Source organism: Dermacentor variabilis, chromosome 1 (assembly GCF_050947875.1).
Source record: "Dermacentor variabilis isolate Ectoservices chromosome 1, ASM5094787v1, whole genome shotgun sequence".
NCBI classification, from domain to species: domain Eukaryota; kingdom Metazoa; phylum Arthropoda; class Arachnida; order Ixodida; family Ixodidae; genus Dermacentor; species Dermacentor variabilis.
Genome location: NC_134568.1, coordinates 158,848,114 through 158,875,485, shown reverse-complemented (window position 1 = coordinate 158,875,485; position 27,372 = coordinate 158,848,114). Strand labels below are relative to the sequence as shown.

Sequence of the window (27,372 nt, the reverse complement as noted above, 5' to 3'; positions counted from 1 at the left end):
TGTTGTTCCATTTAACTGACAATTCTGTTTAAGCGATTTCTGTTTACCGAGATTCTGCTGTACATCAGTCCTGTTCCCCTCTCTTTTTGTCTATCAGGCATTGAGGCAAATGTGGTGAGGTCACTTAGAATGATTGTCTTTACATGCTTACCAACTCTAAATTGAATGGTTTATCCAGTCCAAGTAGTTTTTTACCCCATTACCACTGTGCTTCTTCATTAATTTTATTTTTTGAGCTTCATTTTATGAGCTGCACATCTGTAAGAACTGTACTACAGCTTTTTTTTTGCGTCTTTTACCTTTGGGGAGGATTTTTCTTGCTTGGTCAGTTGAGTGCTTGGGTTCAGACTATGGTTTAGGCTAAAAGCAATGCTACGTAGTTTAACCTCGATGTAAAAAGTCGCTTTTCTTTTTTCTTTTTTTTTTTTTGAGACAGAATTATTAAAGCATTGTTAAGCATTGCTCATTAATCCTGTGTTCATAGTTGTGTGCAGGCTGTGCAAGTAGTTGTGCTTTTTTACACAGCTGTCCTGTTGGTTGGCAACCTCAACCCGTGGATGTGCATTCAAATGATATTTTAACAACCTTTAGTGACAAGCAGTCATGTGGTCAGTCTGCCATTTTGTGTAGTAACAATAACAAAGATTGTAAAGCGCACAGGTGTATGCAGTCAAGCTAGTAATACACATGTGAAGCATCTCATGATGACAGCACATGGCCTCCACAATGTTTCTTGTAAGGTTCATTGTGCGAGCCTTCAGGGAACACACGCCACACTGTCTACATCTCATTTGTTACGCTTTTGTTAGACCACCGCCGCAATGTTGTTGGCCATGAAAATGAAAGTTGTGGCCAAAAATCGTTAGTATATTAAATTCACTAAAACAGATGGCATGTGAAAGCATGATCATCACACATATCTGCTTGATTGCATGTATGTTTGGTATTATGGAGGTTGAGTGATCCAGCAGCACACATTGCTAAGCTGGGATGGCAAGGAATTTTCTGTAAAAACTACAGTATTTTCTCAACTCTAACAGCCCCCCTGCTTTCAGCACAAATAGAGCTTCTAAAAAATTTGGATGTAAACACCTTTGTATTCAAGCATTGTCTGTCAGTATTTGAGTCAATGTCATGGCGAGCTTTTTGGAAATGTGGCACTATAAATAGGCTCAGTGGAACTTAGGACTATTTGTTTGGCTTGCCATTAGCAGCAGGAGCACAATTCACAGTGGCATGGAGGATCTTATGTCAAATGACAGCACGAATGAGTGACCGTAAAGGAATGACATGATGGCAAGCAGCAACTTACTACATGGCCACCCATAATTTTTCTTATGCTTTGGACCACATAATTTTGAATTTATTCATAAAGAAATAACAGTAATCCCTCGTTAAAATGAAGTCAGCGGAACGGCGGAAAAATTCGTTATAAGCGGTAATTTGATATAAGCAACCACTTGAGAAAAGCTAAAGCAATCAAACTTTAATTCCGCCACAACTCCGAAAAAGTCAAAATACAATGTATTCAGTGAAGCAAAACTTTATTCAGGTGCAAAAGTAGTGAGCTTTGGCTCTTTCAAGTTCTTACCGGGCGCGAGCAACCCCTGCGCTGATTTGACCGAGCATTGCACGAGGCCGTGGACGCTGCCCATGTATTCAACCTAATTTCGCAGCAGGTGTAGGTACTCCCACGTCTGCACTATAGTTCGCACTTCATGTGGCTCTTAGCCTGTCGGCTCTCTGTCCTCATTGGGGCCACCATCAGTGTCAATTAGTAGCTCCGCATCTGTTGCTGGGGAAACCACGAGAGCAGCAGCGTCAGCCAACCTGAATGTCTCGAAGTCGCCTTCTACCTCTTGGCCAGCAATTTTATGAACAGCCTCGTACAGATCACTGCAAGTCGAGTCATTGTCAGGCTGGTCATCGTCAAGGTTGCTGATGGTAGCACAGGAAAAGCCGGCATGCGCAAAGCAGTTGGTGACCTTCAAAGGTGCGAGTTCCTTCCATGAGAAGTTCAGCAAATGCATCAAGCCAATCAATGTTGTACCTCTTGCTGGCATCATATGCTCTGAGCTTGCACTGCAAAAGAGCCTTGCGGTACAGTTTCCGGGTGGTCTCAATAATGCCCTGATCCATCGGTTGCGGTACCGTGGTTGTGTTTGCAGGCGAAAATTCCGCATCTAATCGCCTTGAGGTTGTCAATCTTCCCATGGCTCGGACAATTGTCAATTTTGAAGAGCACCTGCTGTTTCTTTACATCGAACTGTCTCTCCACAAGGCACACATGGTCTTCAAAAATAGCAGCAGTGATCCATGCTCGCTTGTTACTTCTGTAGGTGCATTCCTTGGGAATAGTTGCATTTCGGAAGCACCGTGGCTTCTCCGCCTTCCCCAGTATCAACAAGGCAAGCTTGTGCTTGCCTGTTGCATTGGCACCAAACAGCACCATGACATGCTACTTGCTCTGTTTTCCTCTGAATGAGGATCCACCAGCAGTAGTGAACACGCGATTTGGTACTTTTGTGGCCTGTTCTGTGCCTGCATGAGACTAATTTGTTGGTGGTATTAATTTTACATTGCATGCTGAAAGGGCCGCCGCCGCTGAGCACCACTTCACTCTAAGCGGGTCAAGCTCTTCGTGCGCTTCAAGTAATGCGGCTTAAAATGTATGCGTTTGGGTCGGGACCGGAAGACATTTCGAATAAAGCGATATTTTGAGTAATGCGATTTCGTTATGACAGGGGATTACTGTATGCAATTGTGCATATTTTTTATTTGCTTGGAATCCAAACATCGTCCCTCACTTTGGCACTTATGTTAATTAAAATCGGCAAACACTTAGCTTTGAGAAAATATGGTGTGTATGTCCATTTATGCATGGAATCGGACAGCGCAAGAAAGTGTGATTGCTAAGAGATTAGGTCTTTCTTTCTTTCTTTCTGCTTAGAGATTAGGCATTTTCTTTATTTTAATAGCTGTGTCTTTATGACCTTGTTCTCACCTTCAACCCACAGTTTAGTGGTAAGGTGAAAGTAAAAGCTCCTGACAAAATTGTCATTTTCTGCATGCACTATATCAAGAGGACAATTGTTTGAGCAAACACCGCTTCAAGAATGTATGTCGCAATACAATACAGCTGTAACAGCATATGACTGCTGTTTGGTGCTTTGCAACACTCTGTTCTGATAGCAACACTGAAACAACCAAAGAATATTTACAGAGAACCATTCATGGGAAACAGTCTGCCACATAAAGTGGCTGTCTCATAGCATAGATGCTCAGCAAAATGCTCACGGTGAGTTTGATGTGGCAAGCTGCATCCCATGGCACGTCAGGGACCACTACCTCTCGTACATCCTCTTGATCGTTCATTCAGTTCAAGGTGCACTGCTGCAGAAAGGTCACTGTGGGGTCAGAGTTGGGCAGCTCTTCTCAATAGTTCTCATTGCATCCATTGGTGCCTGAGATCATGATGTTCAAGAGCAGAGCTGCAGTTACTGTGACAGTGTCCACACTGGGGCCAGCCAAGCTTATCCCCGTATTCAGAAATGCAACTTAAGTCGAAGCCCATGCTTGACTTGATTTTGATGACACCTCGCGTTAACGTGCCCAGAGACGCTCGCTGCGTTTCCTTCGGCACGTTCACGATAGGCTATCGGCGTCACTTAGATCAAGTCAAGCATGGGCTTCAACTTAAGTTGCATTTCTGAATACGGAGGTTAGACTAAAGCATGCTTAGTCTTGGTCTCTGGTGCAGCTATGTGCACTTTCGTTGTGGGCATACTGATCTCTCTGCATACATACTGCACAAAAGCATTTATACACATAAATACCATGCAGGGGCCATGGGTCCACACAATAATTTCCTAACATGCACTGGGCAATAGAGTCACCATTGGTGCTTATTGGGGTGGCATCCATTGGGTTGGCACTACATCCACTTAGAGCAACTCTTTGGCTCTTATCCTGGACGTTGTGTGCAGAGGGCCTGATCGTCACTTTCCAAGGCATTGTTGAAGCAGTTTAGGTCTGGCTTGTTCTGACATGGGAAGTACTGTCTCCTGTGTGAAATTCTGAGTTTGTGGCTGTGAGGCTGCTTGAAAACCTAATGGTTGTCCAGGCACAGCTGTGCTCAGCCATCATTGCCAGCACACAACACCTAATTTTACTGAAATGGGATTTCGGCGTCTGTCCATCCTCTCCATTATGTCAACGCCATGATTATCAAGTCGTCGTTATCACGTCGTCATAATTGGGTTACCTCATTCTAAGCTTTACCCTTGGCATAGAGTTAAGAAAAACAAACTTTGTCCACCCATTTGGATTCAAACTCATGTCCCTGTGCCATTGTGCACTTGGAAATGATGGGCTGACCAATGCAATGCAACTTTGGCACCTAGTTAATTGTGCTGGGCTTTGCGTGTCACAGAGACTGTGAGAGTGGCATCTGTGCATGTGTTTCAGAAGCCTTAAATGCGATACTGTTGCAGATGAGGCCGATGTTGTGTTGCATCACTAAGATGATGTTTTTGAGAAGATGACAGTGCATGCTGTCGCAGTAAATGAGTTTAGAGCAGAAGGAATCGCTCAAATCGTTGCACTCTTTATTTTTCTCGGGCTAGGATGTTGCTGAATGTTCTCTTTTGTTGTAATGGTGCAATTCTAACATGATCTTCGCTATGTTGTGCTGGGTGAGCAGCTGCAGAGTGGTTCATTGTTCAGCACCGTCTTGCTAACAACTTCCCTAGAAGCATCTGTGGGCTTATGATGAAACATACTTTTTATATATATATGTGTGTAAAAGGTAAAACCTGTTTCTTGTGTGTGATGTGCAGAGGGTTTGTTAACCGATACCCAATTGATTTAAACACGCGCAAAATGTTTTAAACTTTGTAATTCATAAGGCTTTCGCCCCATAATAAAGAAACCACACTGGAAAACTTCATAGTGCTGCTGTCTTTCTAAAATTGGTATGTCGCTAATTCTCGACATCTTCGACGAATGCTGAAAATTTATGTAGGCGGGCTTGTACTCAATGAAAGCATAATTTTTGTCTTCTGAAACGCTTTTTACCTTAAAAATAGTTGGTCTTGCTCACTTGATTTATGATGGAAATTGAAGAATGAGTTCTTGTGCTTTTTGAGGCAAAGATGAACATCGCACTTGGAGCATAAGAAAACCGTGTGGTGTTTGCAGTTAGGTTGTTTTCACTTCTAAAGCGTGTCATTTACAAGCTCACTCTCAGGCACATCCTTGTCACTGCAGCATGTCGCATTTCTCAGTGCAAGGTGTCTTTGCCCACTCCATCATTTCTATTGCTAAGAGGCATGCGTTTAGAGTGACTACACTTCTTGTCTATCTCATCATCACTGGTCGTGTGGATTATTTGACACTTCGTGTCTTGAAGTCTTTACTCATAGTTCTTGTCACCATCGTCGCTGAGACTCCTGTCATCAGTATTGTTGTGTCCTGTAAGCTGGAAGCAGCTTATTCTTGTTTTTGGTTGGCAATCTTTGTTAGTCCTCTTTCATGTTGACAACTGTATATATTCTGTTTGATGGTTAAAAGAGGGCAGTTTCATCATGCTTGTTGACAGGAGCAGTTTGCCGTCCGTGTCATCTTTTCGCACCCTTTTTCCATGCGGTGCCTTGTTCGCGATACAAGTACTATCAATTTCCAGTGGAATTCGTGCCCTGAGCCAACTTGATTCATCAAAGAAAGCGCAATTTTGTACATGCATTATATGAAGCAAGCGCGTCACCTTGCTATTAGTTGAAACCCTTCTCCAAGTTATGCACCCACGCTCAAAAATAAGCACACGACCACATACAGCCATACACTGAGTGCTGCTTTGCGGCAGAATCCATAAAACTTAAGATTCAAAGCACCACCAGCATCATGACAGTAGATATCAGTGGTCTGCCTGCTAACCTCATTAATATTACTTACAGCGTGCACTAAAAACACGGACAAAGAAGAGAGACGAAACACGAGCACCTCATTTTATCAGTGTTGCTAAATCGCGTCCCTATTGTATTTGTTTACTTATCAAACTCTCCATTGGCACCTAACCAAGGGAGTAGAAAAGAAGGCGCAAATGCCCACTGTCACAAACTCGTGACATAGAGAAAATCCAGAAATTGCACTGCTAAAACCATGTTCTGAAGGGTTTGTACAGGTAAGAATAAACATTGAGGTGCAAGAAAACAACCAATTTTACTTTACGGCCAATCTCATCTCCTATACAAGTAGACAACGAAAAAAATATGGAAATTGCACATGTTCGACTACAGCATAGTTGTTTCCATGCGCATTCCTTTCTCATTCAGATTATTGTCCTGAAGTGGCTATTGAAAATTTTCACCAAAGGCACTGTCTATGGAGAACACACATACACCAAAACTAGCCTGTAAGTTCTGTGTGTTAATGGGGGGTTGACAATCATTCGGTATGTCGTGAATTCGTGACACTGGGTAATAAAGGGTTAAAATATGCAGCTGTGGTACAACGTTGCTTTGCTAAATAGAAGTTAAAGTGCATGGTCTCCCACACAAAGCAAAGCAAGATTGCAGGAAGGACGAAATTTGGCAACCAAGATTAGTTCTAGTGGGTGTTTTTGTACTAGCTGCCTAATCCTATGCAACTGTGTTTAGAAGTCAAGATTGTAGAATTAATTTGACATTGTGGTTTGCATGCAGGCCCTGAAATGACCACTGATGATCGGAGCTTTGCTATGCTCTCGCTGTGTAGCATGGATGTGGCGAGCACAGTGGCCTACTTTTACCCGCGCCTCTTGCCTCTGGTGAGTTTGTTTCCTCCTGCTTTGAACCCTCATTCTTGTCACCATCACAGTTCTTGCCATATACACATGCTCATATGCTGACTCATTTTAACTTTTTCACTTGCCATTGTGACCTTTTTATTCAGGCAGTATGACTTTTCTTTACTGATGTCATGTAGCAGCTGTGCTTAATGTATTTGTACAGCATGATGTAGATGTGGACTCTATGGAGCTGCCAGTTGCACTACGATGTACTGCTGAAAAGATACAAGAGGATGGCTGCTACCTTTTAGGTGAGAGACAAGTTTTGTTGACTTTTGCACTGACTTTTGTGCTGCATTAAAGGGATGCACAAAAGTGAATTTCAATTTTTTTATGTGTGTTGTCGACCACATTGTATAGACCTCCTGCAGTTCATGACTTAGGATGCGGTGTCTTATATGATGTGAAGATCTTATCGGAAAGCACAGTACCGAAAAATTTCTGAATTAATATCGGATTACATAGCAGAGCTATGAAGTGCATGCTTCATTAGTTTTGTGTACATCTTAGAGGAGCGTGCAAAACACAACAAGAGCATTTCAAATCTGGTTCATTGTTAAAATGCCAATTTGGTGGCACAGGCAAAGCCCCCAATGGGAGCACTCTCATTGGAGTGCAAGTGGACAAGAACATTAGACCGATGTTGCAGACATTTTGTAAACAGCTGCTTATCAGATGCAGCAGTGTGTGCAAGATATCAATGTTAACATAGTACCTGATTTGGCAAAATATGAATAGGCAGTAGCACAAAGTTGCAGCTATGCTGGGAGCAATTGATTGTAGCATGTGACATGGCAGCATCAGAAGATTAGACAAAACACAAATTCACTTTCGATTTACTGGAGCTGATTTATTGCACTGGTTAAGGGAGACGCAGCCCACAAAAGTGAACTTTTGTACCGCTAACTTGATTTTGATAAAAATGGAGGATGTGTTCAGGGCAATATTATAAGGCCAGGTGCCAAATTTTATTCTAGAAGAATTTGTGAAAGAGTTACTAATTTTCAAATGTTGAAGGAACTATGGTTTGTCGCAAAAACTATCGTTCTAGAATGACAAAACATTTTGGAATTCTTGTGCATAATGTATTACTAGTAAGGTGCAAATCATGCCACTGTGCAGCTGTGTTGTTCAATTTTCGCAGTGTTTAGTGAAAAAGAAATTGCATAGTTGCCTTCACGAGGAATTGAACCTTCACTTTGTGGCCAAAATTTACTAATTTTCAAATGTTGAAGGCACTATGATTGGTCGCAAAAACTATCATTCTAAAATGACAAAACATTTTAGAATTCTTGTGCATAATGTATTACTAGTAAGGTGCAAATCATGCCACTGTGCAGCTGTGTTGTTCAATTTTCGCAGTGTTTAGTGAAAAAAAAAATTGCATAATTGCCTTCACGAGGAATTGAACCTTCACTTTGTGGCCAAAATTTCAGTTCTCATATAAAAGACTTTCTGAATCCGAAAATTTGAGTTGACAGATTGTATAATATTCTACCCCTAGTAAGCACCCTACTGATAAGTCTTCCTTTTCTTATACAAGAACGATAGTTTTTGCAGTCATAAGGTTTTGTGAAAAAACCCAAACTGAGAAAAACTGTTCCTAAAGTACTGAAGTATGTTATCTTATTCAGATTGCATCTATGGTAACTGTAATTCTCCTGCAACATATGTCTGGCCTTCTTCTTCATTTTGGCTTTGTTCTGTGGCAACAGCTGCGAGCTTTCTTTTTGATGCAAAATCGTCAAATGGCCCATTTAGCGAAAAGGCCGTCATCTGTAGCAGCAAAACTGCACCTAAATTTCCATTGGCTGCGAAGCCATGCCACAAGGGCACCTTGACGGAGCAGAGCTGATTAATCAGAAGACCTGCTGCTGTGTTAGTGCACCAGGTGTTGCATGAGAGGAGAGGACATCGCCTCGACGGAGCAGATGCGGCAACACAATGCTGAGGAGCGAGACGGGTTGTCGTCAGCAAGGCAGTCGCGTGACGCTTGCATGCGGGTGCCACTGTCTTGCTCTCGGTTGCTCTCAGAAGCCAGTGCATGGTCTGTAGCTCTCTTTCTCTCCCTCACCCCCGCTGGGCTTAGCTGCTGCGAGTGCATGCTGCCGTTGGTGGCTGCTGCTGCTTCCTCAGTCTCCCGTCGTGCAGGACATCGGTGGCATGTGATGTCCTTGATTTCTCAGCAGTATCGTCCAAATGGTTTCGGTGTACAGCCAACATGCTAACGTAGAAACTGTAAAAAAAAAATAACCTGCACCAATTTAATCACAAAACTTGAAAACATTACTCGTAGTGCAGAACTTGAATTATCACGCAGTGGCGTTCAATTGGACATTAATGCTTCTGCATTCACAACTAACAAGTGCTTAGGTGTCCTTGGATTCTTTTTCCAAGCCACTTTTCAGCTGTCATGTGCCTTAGCTTTTGCTTGTGACAAGCACTGCCTGGAAAAAATTGCGGAGCGATAACATTGCAAGAGCCTGGGAAAGCCAAACAAGGTCTCTAAAAGCAGAGCGTCGGTTCGAGCGAAATGAACGGCGAGAGAAATCTCGAAAAATGGGCCCTGGTTGAAGTGGTATGAAAAAGTTGCAGCAGCTATTAAAAAAAAAGAAGTAAAAACCCATTGCTGCCTTCTTTTCACACTGTGCGTGATTCTTATCACTGCTAGCATTAGTCACGCGCAGTATTCCTCGTCGCTTTCTGTAGCTGTGTACAAGTGAACTGCGGAGAGTCCGCAAGCATGGCATAGCTGCAGGAATTTGGGACATTGTTGTTTGTGCGAAGTAACTGACTTGTGAAAAAATGCTATTTGGAACATTTCTAGTGCATTGATGAGGATAAAAAAATTTTGGCACATTCTCAGACAGTAAGGGAACCTGAAACTGCTATACTCTGAAAACACATTTTTTGGGCCAGAAATCGCAATTACCATATTTACTTGAAAATAAGTCAAGCACGAATATAGGTGGACCCCTATATACTGTGCTCTCCGAGAAACAAAAAAAATTTAATATAGGTCGATCCATATCTTTTGAGAAACGGAAAATGTTTAACATGACACACCTTTATTAACAATAAACAGACGACCGCTCCTAGCTCACTAATGTGATCTTTTACTTGACGGACATGGCAAACCTATGGTTCTTCAATCGTGAATCCAATCTTACTACCTGGTCGCTTTTCATAACATCTTCGACAGAGGTCTTCGGCCGTCCCGCCATTTTCCGGCTTCGTGCTGAGCAGCGTTTGTGTGGTCGAGAACTTCACCAACGCAAGGACGAAAACTTCACCAGTTACATTGAAGACATGCTCTCGCTCTGCAAGCGTGTCAACTTGTCTATGAGCGAAGCTAATAAGATCAAGCACGTCATGAAAGGCATCGATGACCATGCCTTCCAGGTGCTTGTCGCGAAGAGTCCCCGGACGATTGCCAAGGTCATACAGCTCTGTCAGCAGTACAGCTGCGCAAGCAGCATGTCTCAACACGTGCTGCTCAGCAGGACACCGTGGATTTATCTCCCTTAAATTTCGGCCGCGACGCTGCCGACGTTTCTGCTTTAATGCTGAAGATAAAGCAGTTGATCCATCAGGAAGTGGAACACCAACTCGCTCTGGCGACTAGCACACCCGAGCCATTGACAACCTTGGCTCCTACGCTTTGTCACGTAATCCAGGCGCAAGTTGTCGCGATGCTGCCACTTGCCCCTTTTCTGCAGCCTGTCGCTGACCCGCTAACGCTGCCACCTGGCCATACGCTCCTCCAGCTCCTGACGGCTACCAGACCACCGGCACCTTCACCACCTTCACATCTGATTCCCGTCCCTTACTCGGCTGCTGGAGCCCCTGTCGTCAACCCGTGGCGAACACTTTCAAACTGGCCAATATGTTATTCATGCTGTTTTCCAGGCCACATAGTACGAGTCTGCTGCTGTCACAGCTTCTGTTTACCTGACAGTAGAGATGCCTCAAGCTACTTGCCCGTTCGACTTCCCTGTCATGACTCGTCTAATCTTCCTCCGGACTCATCTTACAGTCGCCACCCCTTCGATTCATGCCGGTCGCCTTCCCTACGTCGCCAACCTATTTCTCTGATGGTTCGCTGACCCAGCCCAGCCAGAAAGGAAAACTAACAGTCTCAGTTCCAGAGGCAAGAACTGCATATACGTCAAACATTTCAAGGCCTCATTCTTCTCTTGCGAATGAAATTGAATTGTCTGTAGACGGCGTTACCATACATGCACTTTTTGACACCGGAACCACCATTTCTATTATTAGTGAGAAACTTTGCCGTAATCTGAACAAAGTGACCACTCTACTTTCCATCTCTGCGTATGGCAACCTCGCATTGCATTCAGCCTTCAGCATCATGCACAGCCCGGGTCGTCATTCAAAGCATTATGTATATTGTCGAATTTGTCGTCCTATCTCGTTCCTCGCATGACGTTATCGTTGGATGGAATTTCCTATCAGTCAGTCAACTCTTGTCGACTGCGCTCATCAATCAGTGCCGTGCTTTGACCCTGATGACCACCATTCTCCTGAGTTGTTGCTGCCTCTGACATCGTCATCGCACCTTTCTCCACTGCTCTGGTCCCTGTGTCATGTAACTCTGCTGCAAACTCATCTATTCTGTTTACACTGTTGGCCACTTGTGCGCGCCGCTGGAACTTTCTGCTTCCATTTGCTCTGCCTGCCCATCATTTCTACTCCGCGGTGAGTGAAGCTTTCGATTGTGTTCTCCTGGCTGCCATCTTTGGTTATACGGCATCACTTCTGATTTGTGCCGTCACTCCTCCCGCTGCGACCGATGACCCTGTAGACTTCATCACCCACGCTGTTGACGCAGAACTCTCACCTGTGCAGCACACAGAAATTATCAAGATCCTCCAGTGCTTTCGTACGTCATTTGACATTGACCAACCAGCTTTAGGCCAAGCATCTGCAGTCATTCACCGCATCGACACCGGTTAACAAACACCAGTGCGCCAGCATCTGTATCGTGTGTCGGCCGCTAAGCGCCAGATCATCGACCAGAAGGTTGACGACATGCTGCAGTGTGGCATCGACCAGCCCTCTAACAGTCTCTGGACATCTCTGGTTGCACTCGTTTAAAAAAGGGTGGCTCCATAAGGTTCTGCGTCAACTATCGCCGCCTTAACCAAATAATGCACAAAGATGTCTATCCTCTGCCACGCATCAACAATGCCCTGGATAGTCTACAGGGAGTGGAATTTTTTCCTCGCTGGATCTGCACTCCAGGTACTGGCAAGTGCCAATGGCAGAGGCCAATTGCCAAAAGACAGCCTTTGTAACACCTGGTGGTCTATATGAATTCACCGTCATGCCGTTCGTCCTCTGCAATGCGCCTGCCATTTTTGAATGAATGATGGGCACCATTCTTTGAGGGCTGAAGTGGAACATGTGCCTCTGTTATTTAGATTACATTGTGGTTTTTTTACACCGACCTTGCATCACACCTCAGCCACCTCGAGCAAGTTCTTGCGTGCCTCTCCACTGCAAGACTGCTACTAAATTTGAACAAATGCCACTTCGGTGTAGCATTTGTAGCAATTTTGTAGCATCCTAACATGGAGCTGTGGAAGTTAATATGGCAGCAAGGTATGAATAAGAAGTGCTAAAAAAAGTAGCTAGTTTTGTTCTCGTGCTCTTTCTGCTTCATTACCCCTTTGGTTATTGTGCAAGCAATGCCTGTTTACTTGTCCAGTGGCCTTGTGATCAAGCTCTTGGGGTGACGACCTGAAATGGGCATTGAGCTATAGACATCCTTCATGTTTGTGAACAGGAGCACTGTGATATTGCTAGGTGCATGGGCAGCCACCTGCCATTATTTCAGCTGAAACCACTTCAGTTGATGGCAACAATAATTTGTGCATTTGGCAGATTATTTTTTTACTGCGATAAGAAGCTTAGCTTAGGATGACTCATAAGATAATGCATCTGCCAAAACTGGTTGTCGATACATCTTTAGCAGTAGGTGATAATAGGCACATATTTCTGATGTCATCTCCTGGAGTGGAAGAGGTCTATACAAATTTTTATATATTCGTCCTATTGGTTATTGCAAAATAGAGTACATGCAATTTGGAACTATGCCTTGAACCCTCGACTTTTCAGAGAATGGCATCCATATGTTCCTCTGGATTGGAATGGCTGTTGACCCAGACTTTCTACAAAATGTGTTTGCACAGCCTGTGGCAGCCCGGATAGACATTGACAAGGTATGGGGAGAAAAACTATTTGTACAACAATTGTCCTTGTAATAAGCTTGCAAATAATTCTAGTCATGGTATTTTGCAGTAGATTAAACGCTTGCTATGTAATCTTGATTTGGTACTTCATTGTCTATTTAACTACGTATGTACATAAATTCATGCAAGTTTAAATTCACTCAGTAGATTAGGCCATATGCTATCAGTGTCATAAAAACTGTTGCACAACACTTCTTAAATACTAAATTTACTTGATTTGTCACCAAGAAATATGGTCATGAATATCTGAAGTCTTACTCCCACACATGCTCCTGGGAGCCTACACTTTTGTTTGAAAGGCTGCCTGCTTTTACCTTTAACTTCTCAAAAATACCACTGCTTTTTTTTGTTAATCTTATGCTGGTGAAAACATGATGGCTACGAGGGGGAGTTCTTTAAATGTCTTGACTGAGCAGTGTCTCTGGCAGAAGCAATAGCAAATTTTTGCAAAGATAGGGCTGTGCTGCCATCTGATGAAGGAGAATATCACTGCACCAGTACTATGGCCTCTGAGTCTGGGCTGGACAATGGAGGTTTGCACAACACTTCCTTGAGGTCCTGCCGATGTACACATGCTCAGTGCGGTGACGGGTAGAGCATGGTGGGTGTCGCTTCTCGTGGGCATGGCAGCACAGCTTCAAACACAGTTCGAGCAATGTTAGGGGAAGACTATGAGGCCATGGCAGTGGCAGCCTTTGCTTATTGATAAGACAAATTAATCAAGGCACATTAAAGACATATTCTTGTGCCGATGCTCTTTGATATCAGACATATTTCACACTTCTTCTAAAAGGTGTTTGGGCCCCTTTAAACTAAAATGTCAACTTGTACAGTTTTTGTGTCCACTGTTCTGGTCATTAAGTATTAGCGCCTATATGCAGCAGTTCTTTAGAAAGAAGTAGCAAGGTTATGTCAACAAACTGCCCCTTAGTTTGTTTGTGGGTGCACCGAGTATTGTTGTTGAGAGAAATGATTGCACGTCTGTGCAAAACTATAGAGGCAAATCTCGGTATTAAAAAAAACAAAAAAACCTTGATTTCATGAAACCTACAAAAGACCATGTGTTTCTCACTATAGCTTGATGGCATCTAACCCTCTAAGTGTCAGCAAAAAAAAAACAAAAAAAAATGCGTTAAGAAAATGACTTTTTTTATTGCACATCTGGTTAGAAAATTTTTGCAGATTCGAAATATTATATATGAAATGGAGGTAGTAAGTTCGCAACTTGTCTGAAAATACACAAATTTAAGCGCAGTTAGAAGGTTCCGCCCATCAAACTTCAGTCATTGCCGCGCCATATCATAACTTTCATTATAGTTGGCGACATCAGTGTCACTGGATGTGTCTGTAGCACAGAAAACACCGCCATTACTGTCAGTGCTTTCGTGCAGAAGCAAATTATCTTCGGAGCTTGATGTCTCAATGAAATGAGAGCCGTGTTTTTATGACAGTCGCAGCAACTCTACCAGACGAACCTAGACAAGCAGAGTCTGTAGACCCTTTAGCAGAGGGAACTCACTATAATGTCAAAATGGATTGGACCAGCCCGGCCCTTTACTCGCGCTTGAAAAGAGCACCCAAACACGTGGACAAGCCACACTCATCCTTGGTACTGATTGCAAAAAAATTTTTAGCATAGTAACACTTGTGCACGTACCTAAAGGGTTAATGCTTGGTTATCCTGCAAGAAAAGTACCAGTGTCTCAGTTTTACTGCAGTAAGGCAGTGACTCTTGTTTTATGTTCTTGGTAGCAGCCTTTTCATTATTATGGACAGAGGGTCTGTGGGCCAGTGGCTTTCGATATAAGGAATGGTTTTCATCTAATATAGAGGTAGCTTTATAGCAGAAGCTGCACTTTACCTCAAGTATGAAATATTTTCTTAGTTATAGTAGTAGTGGTTCATGTTCAACTGGCATTATGGCCAGTAATCGCTCACATAGTAAAGCTTTTGAATAAAGAATTTTCACTGCTGTACTTGTTACTTATTAACCAAATTTCGGCCTCTATTTTTTAGTGGAACACCAATATATTTCAAGCATTTGCATAGAATACCGAGCTACTAAGACTACTGCTACAAACAGGAGGCCTTCTAATTGTGGATATATATAGAGAACAGGAAAAATATTTAAAATGATAAGTTTGTAGCAGATGTTTGTTTGTTTACTTATTTATTTAGTAATAATTTATTTTTCAATGCCCCAAGACCCCAGACTCCTTTGGTCAAACTGCAAGTTAGCAAAAATTTTGTACTATGAGCACAGGAATTTGTCTGTGCTGATATTCACCAGATGTTTTATCTAAAGGGGTTTTCATTCATCGTTAGCTTGATTGAAGCACTGATAATTACTGTTACATTCATTTTTTCATTTAATCTTAGTTCATGATGCACCTTTATTTCAAACTGTCATTTTGTTTACACCCCTGCCTATTGCAGGCCTTATGAACAGCCTATGTAACGCAGCTTTCATATATAAATTTAGTTTGGTGTTGGGGTCACACGACACATCTTGGCTGCATAAGGTATCATTTGATGGATCTGAATTATTCTGTGCAGACATCCCTGCTAGAGCTGAATACACCAATCTCAAGGCGTGTGCGGGACATCATAGACCGAATACGCATGGAAAGGCAGCGCTGTATGCGGGTGAGCTGTCATGTCTTTCTATCCTGTCCACATATTGGAGCTTTCTTTTTAAAAAGGGGGTGTTACACAAAGTATAGCATTAAATAGTAGCTTGTTTCTGTCAAGCACTGTCAACATCAGTTTGCCAAGTTACAGTACTATTTGTTGGTACATTGTAAACTAAAACCACACGACAGTTGATAGTAACATGCTGCTGAGGCTTCTTGAGCTATAGAAATAATGAATACCTACTTACAAAGGGACATGTATTTGCATTTGTTTTGTAGTTTTTTGTGGGGTAAGTGACATGAACTGTTAATAACATGAAGACTATTAAGTGATAGAGAAGGGGACAGTTCTTCTTTTGAGGGCTTCACAGCAGCTTTTGTAGCAGCTGAGCCTGTACAGCATGGAATGCACCATCACACAGAAATGCACTTCTTTCTAGCGTCTGTGCAAATTGTGCTTCCTAAATTTACTTCATTGGAATTAGCTTTCATCATCTTCTAGCGCTTGCAGGTCAAAATGTGTCATGTTCATAAGTGCTTAAGCTGCTGTAAAGCTTAGTTATAGGCTTTATTAAAGGCAATTTCTCATTCTGTGGCCTACAAGCATTGGGAGGCAAAAGTGAGCTTCTGTAGTGTCAGCACATGTGACACACATTTGACCTGTGTGGATGCTTCATGTGCCTTCCTCATCTAATTGCCATAAGGCTTCACTAAATTGAGAAATATGTTTCAAGTATGACTTTGATACATGATGATACTTTGTATGTGTTGAGCCAATTTGCATCAGCTTGCCTTAAGTATTCTTGTGTGGTAAGCCAGAATGCAAACTCTTGTAAGAAGTAACTTGCAGCCAAACATTTGCAATCCTATACTGTTTTTACAGGTCGGTTTATAGCAGACAATAGTTGCTGAGAGGAAAGTGCATTGTAGCTTTGATACAGTCTTCTTAGCGTCACTTTTTTCCTTAATGGTGCTACAGTGCATAATATGTGTTGAAGTGTTCACACTGCCATAGCCTTTGAGCAGCAGACACTAATCAGAAACCATGCGTCACATCATCAGATACTTGCACCGTTTGGCACATTTGGCAGCATAGTGCAGTCCACTCATATGTCGATACTACAGGAAACAATATGCCATTTAAATAACATCCAGCGATTTCAGAGTACAAACGTTTGCATTATGTGTATGCAAAAGTAAACTGCACATATTGTTGTAGTGATTATGGAATATTGAATACAGTCAACTTCTTTCTTTGGAATAGCTATTTTCATTTAATATCTGACAATAAATAAATAAAGGCTGAGATTCTTACAAGCTAACAATGCTAGTCTGGGCTGTCACTGACTTACCAATAACTTGTGCTTTGCTATGGGACACAGGATGTTATGAAACCCCCAAGGATGATTGTTAGCATACGTGTGAAGCGTGTAGGTGTTGCAGTTTACTAATGTCAAGTTCCATGCACTACAAAAACAGTTTTCACCATGGTTAATGCTGAATGCAGAATCAGTTTAAATTTCTCAGTTTTATGTATTCCTACTGTAAACCTGTGCCATGCTCTTACAGGCAGTGTTTACAGATACAGTGCAATGATAGCAGCGCAAACTACAGTTGGTGCTTGTTACAACATTGAGTAATAGTCCAGCAAAAAATGTTCGCTATGTCTAAAGTCCGTTCTGTCTTAACTTAGGGCTGCAGTATGTTGTTAAATGGTGGAACTTTGAATATGCCGCTGTCTAACCAGAAAGTGATCGCCGAAACAATGAAAACATGAAATTAAAATAAATAAATAACAAACAAATAAGTTTATGTGGTGATCGTACAACCACTTTCATGGCATGACACCTTGCTGTTCGCCTTTTTCCGGACACACTGCATTGTCGCTGATAAATGGCAGTTTTTCTGCACTTGAACGTATACAGTCACCGACCATTTATTCGGACCTCACGGGGACTGCGAAAATGTCCGAATAAACAGGTGTCCGAAAAAGCAGGTTAAGAAAAAAAATGAAATCCTTTATTTCCGCGCACTTATTCGGGCTCGGCAGCAGGCTTGAAGAACTCGTGACTGCACCGTTGCACACTGTTCCGTTTACCCGCAATCAGATAAGCCTGAATCTCTGAGAGGGTCGTACGGTCAATATAGGCGGCTGAAAGCACAGTCACTGCTTGTACACTCTCCGCATGTGATGGCAGCGTAGCACATGGTGCGTCATCTTCTGACTTGGAGTCATCGTCCATTGGTACAGCAGTGTCAGCACCTGTGAAACTGTCAAATGAGACGGTGTCTGGAATCGCCAAGCTGGTTAGGCCTAGCGGTTCCCTCGGCACTTGCTCATCCTGAGCACACAGAAGTGAGCGACTGAGCTGCTTGCGTCATCGACCTGAAAATGCTCCATTGGGAGTTGCACGGCACGGCATTCTGGGAAGCTTTCTGCTAGTGTGTTCGTTCCTTTTGCTAAAATATAATTACAGGTCTACTCTGCTCAAACAGTGAGTATCAGTCCTGTGTACTAAATATGCCTTGCATATTAATACATGTTCCAGAAGCTTATGGGTGCTGCAACAACAGCATGCAAGCAAAGCAGGCTGAAAGATTGTGGAGTTACTGAAGCGCATGCCTTTGGTGGAGGATGTCATTTGTCACCATAGTTTTGCTCAGACAGGGTTTGCAGGGTGTCTGCCAACCAGGAATTCTCAGGTATTTTGAGTACTCTGGAAAAACTCAGGGAAAACTCAGGGAATTTGTGCCTCTATTAGGGAAAATTAGCTGTAATTTTATTGAAAGGGTCGAAAGTCGCGGTAATTCTGGCTCGAGTAACCGACAGTAATCGTAATGAATCATCTTTGACGCCCTGTCGTCGGCTGGAGAAGTTGCCAGTGTACAGACAACGACCCACTTTCCGGATACCCGATAATTTGGACGGCTTCCTAGCACCACCACCTACCCCATAAAGTCAATGTATCAGAACGTCTGACCTACCCCATAAAGTCAATGTATCAGAACGTCTGACCTACCCCATAAAGTCAATGTATCAGAACGTCTGAAATTTCGGACGCAATAACTCTTCGCCGTCCGATTTTCCGGATGTTTTGCCGTGACCGCAGGTCCAAAACAGCATTAATCAAAGCCACTACCGCTGCCCATTTGATTACCTCGCCGCCTCGAACTGGCGCTTTCTCACGCAGATCCGCTGGCAGCCGTAGCCACCACTGCGTTGACGCTAGGCCTGGCTGTTTCGACTTTCGCTATGAAGCTTCTTGTCATTGGGTGTCGTGTTTTTTTACTGAGAGAATTCGCTGCTGTCAGCAATGGCACGGACTCTGCCTTGGTCCTCGCGATTGGATTACAAGCTTGGAAAGCACGGTGCGTTGCATAATGCCGGTTTCCGAAAGTCAGCTTCGCCTCTGTACAGAAATGTTACTTGGTGATGCATACGCAAAAGTATTACAGTGAAGCATAACAAGCGTAGGAAGGGGCTATTGCCACGGGGCACAGTATGTATTCCTTAATTATACACGCGTGTACCTGGTATTTCCTGTTACATTACGAGCACTGATATGCCTAATACGTTTACTGACAGGCCTTCAGAGCATTTTCGAATGTGCCTGTGACGGTTTGAGCCCTTAGGGGAAATAAATGACATATGCATGTATTTTTTTCAACTGGCCGGTTTTTCGAATGTTTTCGCGGCCTCTAGGGAGTTCGAAAATTCAGGCGTGGACTGTGCAACTGACCAAGAAGATGCTTCAAATGGTCAGTGGGGCAAACGAGTGGCGGAAGGAGGACAAGAACAGAAAGGACCTACGCATTAAGGCATGAACAGGAAAGGCAGCGTGCTGCCACTGTTTTGAAGGAGCTTGAGCTCAAAAAACAAAGTGTTGGCTGATGCCGAGATGCAGCTGTCCCTCAACCAAACCAAAATAAACTCTTTAAAGCAGTGAAACACAACACTGAGGCGTCGTGCACGGGCTGAGAGTATGTCAGGACAATTGAGGTTGACTTACGAGCTGTTGAGAGAGAATCTCAATTGTGATAAAGTTTAGGCCTCATATCAATGAGCTTGCTATCAATTGATAGAAATGGCTCATATTTGAAAATATTTGCTTCTGTGTGCATCTCCTTTTTATTCGTATTTAAAAATGTCCGACTCGATTTGCAGTTTTTTTTAAGACATTTTATTTGCTGTGCATTTTACTAACCCTTCCCTTCTATTCTATTTTTGAATAACATAAGCACTACTCCTTGGTATTCAAATTAGATTAAGTCGTTTATTTTTATTTTTTTCATATGCTTACTAGAGAGTGACAGCTTCGGGCGATATGGTTTCAGCCCGTCTTTACATAAAACATAGTTTTGTATCTCTCAGGGAATTTTGCAAGGGCACTCAGGGAAAACCTGGAAAACTCAGGGAATTTGGAAATGTCAACTTGGTAGACACCCTGGGTATGTTGTCTGGCCAAGTGAGGGGCAATTTTCCAATGCTGCCTAACAATTGCATGCACCCTTAAATCCTTCATTGGGGCTGTTAAGTATTAAGTGGATGCAGTGCATAAGAATGAAAACTTAGGCGAGTTGGATGCTATTTAGTATGCTGTCAATAGCCCTGCTAAGCATAAGAGGACCAAACAATGTAGTGTATTTTCTGTGTTGTTACTTTTGTTCAACATTTAGCCGTGCTAATTAAGTACAGTGAAGTCCTTGCTTTTTAAATGCTTTTAAATGGCTGCCATTGGTGTGAAGTGTGCAGGAAAGGGTGTTAGCTAGAAATTGCGTCTGTGTTTGCGCAGCTGACGCTGGTGCGCCAAGGGGACAAGATGGAGCTCGTGTTCCGGCAATTCCTTGTGGAAGATCGGCATGGAGACTCGGGTCCTTCATACGTGGACTTCCTCTGCCACCTGCACAAGGAAATTCGCAACCTGCTCAGCTGAGGTCCCGTACTTGTGCCTCCAGTCCCGGCTAGCAAGCTTTTGTGCAACACCACTGCACCTAGAAGGTGGGCCTTGTTTTGCTGCTCCCCTCAATGAGCAGTGCTCACACCGTGGATGTCGCCGAGTAACTGCAGCATCTGGCAACTGACTGCACTTCTGTTTGAAGTGACCACCACAGTGGATGGAAACAGTGTCCCAAATATGTGCTGATTTTTTTAAAATGTTGATGAAGCGTTGGAAGAGGTTGCCTGTATTTCCCTGGTTGCTGATTCATTTTCCCATTGTAATCATGGGTGTGACAACTTGATTGCGAAGTGCCTCCCTCCGTCCCCTCCTTTTTTTTTTCTTTTTGCATGTCATTCTGTCACAGCAAACTATTTCCTGAAAAAGCTTCTGTAAAAAATGCATGGTTGAAATATGGGGAAAATGCTTGCGCAACTGGCATTGCCTCTCTCTCTGTTAATGATGAAGGCAGGGAACCAATAGGCTTACGAAATGGATGGCTGTGTTAACCAGTACTGCCAGCAACCATTTCATTTTTAAGCTTGCTGTAATATTTGTTTTGTTGTTTGCAGTACAGACATGTTGCTTTTTTTATTTTATAGGTGTCTTGTAAGCATATCACTGTTTAAATAGAAGCTTTTTGCAATGTCGCTGGAGGACATTTAATCCATTGAGGCCACGAAATTGAGGATGGCTTTGTTCTAACCACTAAGAACATTGAAGGCGTCCTGTAAGTTTGTTCACTTCTCGTGGTGGGTGTTCATTTGTGCTTTTTTTTAATTCACAGAATATGGCTCGGAGAGCACTCTGCAAAAAATTGGGCTATTTTTGAATTGTGCTAAATGCATTGCTTCTGAAGTGGAGCCATTCTTTTAAACACAGTTGGCCCATATTGAATAACAACATCCATTTCCTCTCGGCTGTGTGTGGTTCAACAAAAATTGTTGTAAATTAATGTTTCCAGTTGCTCGTGGCTTGGCATGGTGTCTGTGGTTTGATGGAGATGGCCATGTAAGATCAGAGGTTCGAATGAAATAGAAAGCTAATAAAGATTTTTCATCTATTCTTTAGCGTGCATATTTTGTCATTTCTTACCTTTGTGACTTTAAATGCATAAATTACATTTCCTCAACTGTATTTGCCATGGTGAAATTATTGCAGTTGAATTATAGGCTTGCTTGCTGTCAGCTTACAACCTGCCTGGAAAGTTCACTGTGCCCCATATTCAGGCTCAATAAACTCTTTAAACTTGTGCTACTAGACTGGAAGAAAGGAAATTGTTCACCATATGCAGGATATAGTATAAAACAGTGAACTGAACATTGATGGCAATTTTACAGAGGTTAACACATTATTTTGACTGTAAATCACTTCAAGTTATTCTTTGTACAGTCCCAAGTTCAATGTAAAAACTATTATGAAAATTGGCACATGCAAGCTATTATTCGACCTTGAAAGTCAACATTGAAGCAGTCAAAAAAGAGAAGCAGCCTTTTTCACTTCTCACTGACCCAGTGACGCCACAGGCTACCAAGCAGAGTTGCAAAGTGGCAACTACGAAGTTGTAATGATTCTGGAATCATTTCACATTTTCAAACACCCAGAATGAAATTGGTATAGAATGATGGCACCAGTTGGGCAGATGGAATGTATTAAAAGCCTGGGATTCCAGAATGGAGTAGGAATGGGCACATAGTCCTGGAGCACTAAAGGTTAATTTTAAGCAAAACTACAAAACAGATAAATTTGCCAATTGTAATAAATTGGCAAAGTCTAGCTTATTCTAATTCTTAATTTTAATCAATACCAGCGTTTTTATCTGTCTATAAGTGACTACCTCTGTAGTGATCATTACAAACACAGTATTCTGCACTTCTGAAGAACTGAAAACCTTTCTGCGGTACAAGGAATTTTTTGTGCATTTGAAGACTGCGACATTTAAAAGAATGGTTCAATTTAGCAAGCGCATGCTTGATCTGCGGCGCAAGGATTGAGGTCAAAAACATGGTTTCACCCTGCAAGAGTCCACGGTGATTTGGCATGCAAAACACGTGCCATGTTTTATTTTTTTTGACACTGTCAAGTACCAAGAAGGAGGAATAACAGAGGGTCAAAGAGGTGTGCTGGAAAAAATGGTGCCTGTTAATATGCTAGTAAATGAGAAACAAGAAAGATAGTCCTGTAGAACATATCAATGCCTTTTGCTTCTATGTTAGTCATCATAGTGAGAGAACAATCTAGCTGTATGCATGACATGCACAATGGTGTAAGATTATTTTGCACTTTGCTTTACTCGAATAAAATTGTGGTTGTCCACATTTCGAGCCTCCTATGCAAGATGGAGTGAGTTTGGAAGGGAAACATAAGCCTTGCAGGCGAGCACCAAGCATTGTGCGCATTGCGAGCATAGCTTTTGCTTTCACTGCCGGCACCGCAGGGTCTGGCGATTCCAGACCATCATCACAAAGGTGAGGGGAGGAGGGTTGGCAGCGCCGGCGACATAGCGAAAAACGAGCATGTTCGATGCAGAGTTTGGTCAGTTCAGATAGCGTCAGCGTGCGCTCGACATTCTTTTTTTGAAGTACGTGCATGCTGCTTAAACTGAGCGTTTGCACTGTTGCAATGTTCGAATGTGTTCAGTGCAACTAAGAGGAAATGTCGATGTTGCTGCCTGGAGTGTCCATATAATTGCTGTCGCAATGCAAAATTCTGGGTGTGCAGTTAAAAAAAAAACAATATGATAATGAGGCGCACGGCATAGCATCAAGCTCCGAAATTATTTTGACTACTCGGAGGTTCTCACTAGTGCACATCAGTCTAAGTACACTGGTGATTGTGTCAGGTTTCTGTGGGTTGGTCGTCTCATGTCTTGCTTCACGCCAGATCACAATGGCGAAATGCAGAGACAAAAGCAAGCGCCGATACCAGCTGGCGAAATTGCTTTGAAACTGGCTGCTTTAGTGAGCCAGTTTTGAAACTGCCTCACAAGATGATAAACATACCTATATAACCCACAAATTTTGAAGTGTACTGCATTTCCAGCACATGAAGATATTTTACAGGGACATTCCACTTCTACGTACTCACCTGAATGTAGCGAGTATGTGCCTGCAAAAAAAAATTAAGCATTTGAGAAAATAGGCTCTAGCATGCACTTTTACCCTCGCACACCTTGAGTCGTCATTTCCATATCAGTAAAGACTCATTAGGCCGCACGATCCTCAACACCACTGAGTTGGTTTCAGCCTCCTAGCACACTCCTTCGTTTTTAGAACATTGGTTACCTTCAGCTGGGACACCCTGTACACACACATACATGCACTTCTAGGCTCTCCCATCCCTTTTCTACCTCTACCACATGACTGACTTCCCACACTTAATACACATACACTGAAAAAGTTTCACCCTTTGGGGCTTGTCCCACAACTATAATTGTCATGTGCCTTGCTTGTGTCTCCTTTCTTGAAAACTCCGCGCTTGCTACTTTCCTGTCAAGAATGCAATGTCATGCTGATAATGTGCATATGTGAGCAAGACAGATGACTATTATTGTTGTGGGACAGGATAACTCCCAAAGGGTGTAAGCTTTTTTAAGAGTACACTTTTTTGCACTTTGACACTCCAATGGTAATGCATTAAAAAATTATGCCAAAGCCATGAGCTGTGTTAAGCAGTGAAAGCGTAGCTTTTATGAGCCAGCCAGGCAATATGGCACATTATATGAGATGCGCTTCAAATTTCGGTGACGAAGACATCCCTCAGAGAGTGGCACAGCCAGAAATTTCTTTCGGGGGGAGCACCTACTTAACCGAGGAGGAGGAGGGGGGCTGGGAAAACCACAGAAATTTCTACGGTGCCCGGTGTGCCACCCCTGGCTATTGGTAGAATTACTGTATAGGCTCCCTTCAGGGAGTAACTGTAGGCCACGCTACTGCCCTCAACTACCATGTGGACCATGCAGAGCGAGTGGAAGGTTTAATGCATAGCATTATACGGCGATTCGGTCGAAAAAATGCATATGAAGCCAGGAAACCCCTTTCGCATTACAGGATGCGCAGTTTAAGCCCTTTGTATGCGTGGTTGATAGCTGCCATCAGGAGTACAGTGACAAGCGACCCATTGTCTGCGATAACAGACGGGCCAGTGCGAAACATTCTACAAGCCCGTCCGCTTTCTCCTTTCCCCATATGCCATACCATGGAGGAAGAAAAAAAAAATGAGGAGAAGCCCTACCCACTCCGTGCGCTATGAGAAAAGTGTGAAGGAAGTCGTGGTATTTTTCGCTGTAGCGGCCATGTTGTTGGGGCAGAATGGCAGTTTTGTTATGGTGGAGTGTGCTCATGTATGTGCACTGCGTAGACTTGGAGGAAGAAAAAAACTGAGAAGAGGTCCTACTCCCTTTGTGTTCTAGGAGAAACATGTGGAGGAAATCACGTGGTATTATTTGCTACAGCAGCCATATTGTTGGGGGACAAGGGCAGTTTTGTTATGGTGAACTGTGCTCATGTATGTGCAGCTCCGTAGACAAGGAGGAAGGAAAAAACTGAGGGGAGGCCCTACCCCCTCCGCGCGCTAGGAGAAACATGTGGAAGAAGTCGTGTTATTATTCGCTACAGCGGCCATGTTGTTGGGGCACAATGGCGGTTTTGTTATGATGGAGTGTGCTCATGTATGTGCAGCTCTGTAGACATGGAGGAAGGGGAAAAAAAGCTGAGGAGAGGCCCTACCGCCTCCGTGCGCTAGGAGAAAAGTGTGGAGGAAGTCGTGTTATTATTCGCTACGGCGGCCATGTTGTTGGGGGGTTTTGTTATGATGGAGTGTGCTCATGTATGTGCAGCTCCGTAGGCATGGAGGAAGGGGGAAAAAAGCTGAGGAGAGGCCCTACCGCCTCCGTGCGCTAGGAGAAAAGTGTGGAGGAAGTCACGTGGTATTATTCGCTGTAGCGGCCATGTTGTCAGGGCAGATTGGCGGTTTTGTTGTCTGTGCTGCCCCGTAGCTCTTGTACCGTGGCAAATGCGTAATGTGGGCAAGAATTACGTTAGTCTCCGTGTTTTATTCAACTGTGTTATCTAGACCGTGCTCTCCCGGCTGTAATTGTGGCCAGGTAGGACTAGAAGTAGCGTGGAACGAGCGCACATTCAACGCCGTACACCACGTACAACCCCACACACGAAGGACGATCTGGGAATCTATTTACCATCTTCGCTGGTTCATGATAATGTTTCCTGACAGACTGAAGCTGCTGTGCTTCAGAATATGTACGATAAAGGTCTTGCAGGTCAATGACCGCTGTGTAGTGTTCTGGCTTTTGACAGCGGACGATGCATTTGTGACGCGTAATATAACCATGTGGAAGGATGGGAAAGAAGCTGCTGCCGTGAGTAATTAAGGGGCAAACTCTCCTTACCGCAGATATCTGTGTGCTCGAGGGGCGCAGAGAAGTGAAAGTTGACGGATGCGGTGCAAGAGTGAACAAGGTTCGACAGAAGAACGTACGTCTGCTCGCACAACAAACGGCTGATGGTCGCCCTTAGGCCCGGTCAACGCGCTAGCCGCACGCATACGCGCTTACTGTTCGGCACCCCAGGCCTTTGTTTCCGTGAATCTTCACTTACCGTGAGAACAATATACCTCAGGCCGCAGTCGGCGTATTTAAACGCGTAACAACATTTTCCTCTGCTGGCCTCTTCATTGGCGCGCTTTAGCTCGTCACTTCTCTGCGGTGCACGGCCGCCCGAAACTTGTTCAGTAAAGCAAAACGATTCCTATAAAACCACGACCAGCATACGTGTTTGTTCTCGTAAACTGCAGATGGGCTAGCCATAACTCGTGATGTGCGTAGGGTGTGCTGCATGTTATTATAGCCTGTGTGTACATTTTGCAGTGCAGTGAGAATGCAGATCTATTTTCAGAAAAACGGGCAAAAGTACAGGGGACTAACTGGCAGAGTTGATTATGAACTTTCAGCGCTAGAGCGTAATACTCAATGGCATCGCGATGGTATACACCGCGAATGGATCGGTTGTTCGGATCACTATACGGCAGGCGTGCCAGCATTGCGGAGTGGGGTCGAGTTTGTTTCCGCTCGGACCCCCCCCCCCCACTCGATGTTAAGCGGCATACCACTTCCCCCCCCCCCCTATGCCTTCACTCCTCACATTCCGAGAGCGCCGCCAAATCAATCTTGAGACTTGACGGCTATTCGGCGGTCAACATCTTGCTGCCTTTTTCACTCCTTTTCGATGTTCGATGGCGGTAGTGATCGGCATTGTCAGATTTGGGACGATCTCGCCGCTGCCACCATTTGTAAGATTTGGAGTCGTGCTTGTAGGACGATCGGAGGAACTTGGGGCGACAGGACTAGGCGAGCAGGATTTATTTACATTATTTACATTTGAACATGGGATACATTTACAGTCTAGCGTGACTCCCAAATGGAGCCCGCAAGACGAAGCATACAGCAAACGAGCGCACAGCTCACGAGTACATTGACGAGCACAGAGCACGACGACGAGCACACTCTAGCAGCCGACAAACCGCCGTTTTTAAACACTTCGTGTTCCTGTTCCCTAGATCCCTAGATGAGGCAAAACGTTCGACGCCATCGTAAACAGGCCGCCTCTCTGCGGGACGTTTTACAACACACACACGCACACATAGGTTTCAGTGCCCCCTCTGCGGGCAGACGACCTTTGCAGCGCAGT

At 43.6% G+C, this 27,372-nt stretch overlaps 1 protein-coding gene across 5 annotated transcripts in view; it reads left to right on the top strand.

The window, feature by feature from the left end:
• Sec24CD (COPII coat complex component secretory 24CD) overlaps nucleotides 1–21,734 on the top strand; it is an 82,656-nt gene extending 60,922 nt beyond the window's left edge. For all 5 annotated transcript variants that reach the window (XM_075698323.1, XM_075698345.1, XM_075698330.1 and 2 more), the window contains 5 exons: nucleotides 6,702–6,805; nucleotides 6,990–7,077; nucleotides 12,965–13,068; nucleotides 15,655–15,744; nucleotides 20,525–21,734. In XM_075698323.1, the coding sequence (XP_075554438.1) occupies nucleotides 6,702–6,805; nucleotides 6,990–7,077; nucleotides 12,965–13,068; nucleotides 15,655–15,744; nucleotides 20,525–20,665 (527 nt within the window). In that variant the 3' untranslated portion in view covers nucleotides 20,666–21,734. The remainder of the gene's footprint in view (nucleotides 1–6,701; nucleotides 6,806–6,989; nucleotides 7,078–12,964; nucleotides 13,069–15,654; nucleotides 15,745–20,524) is intronic.
• The last annotated feature ends 5,638 nt before the right edge of the window (nucleotides 21,735–27,372 follow it).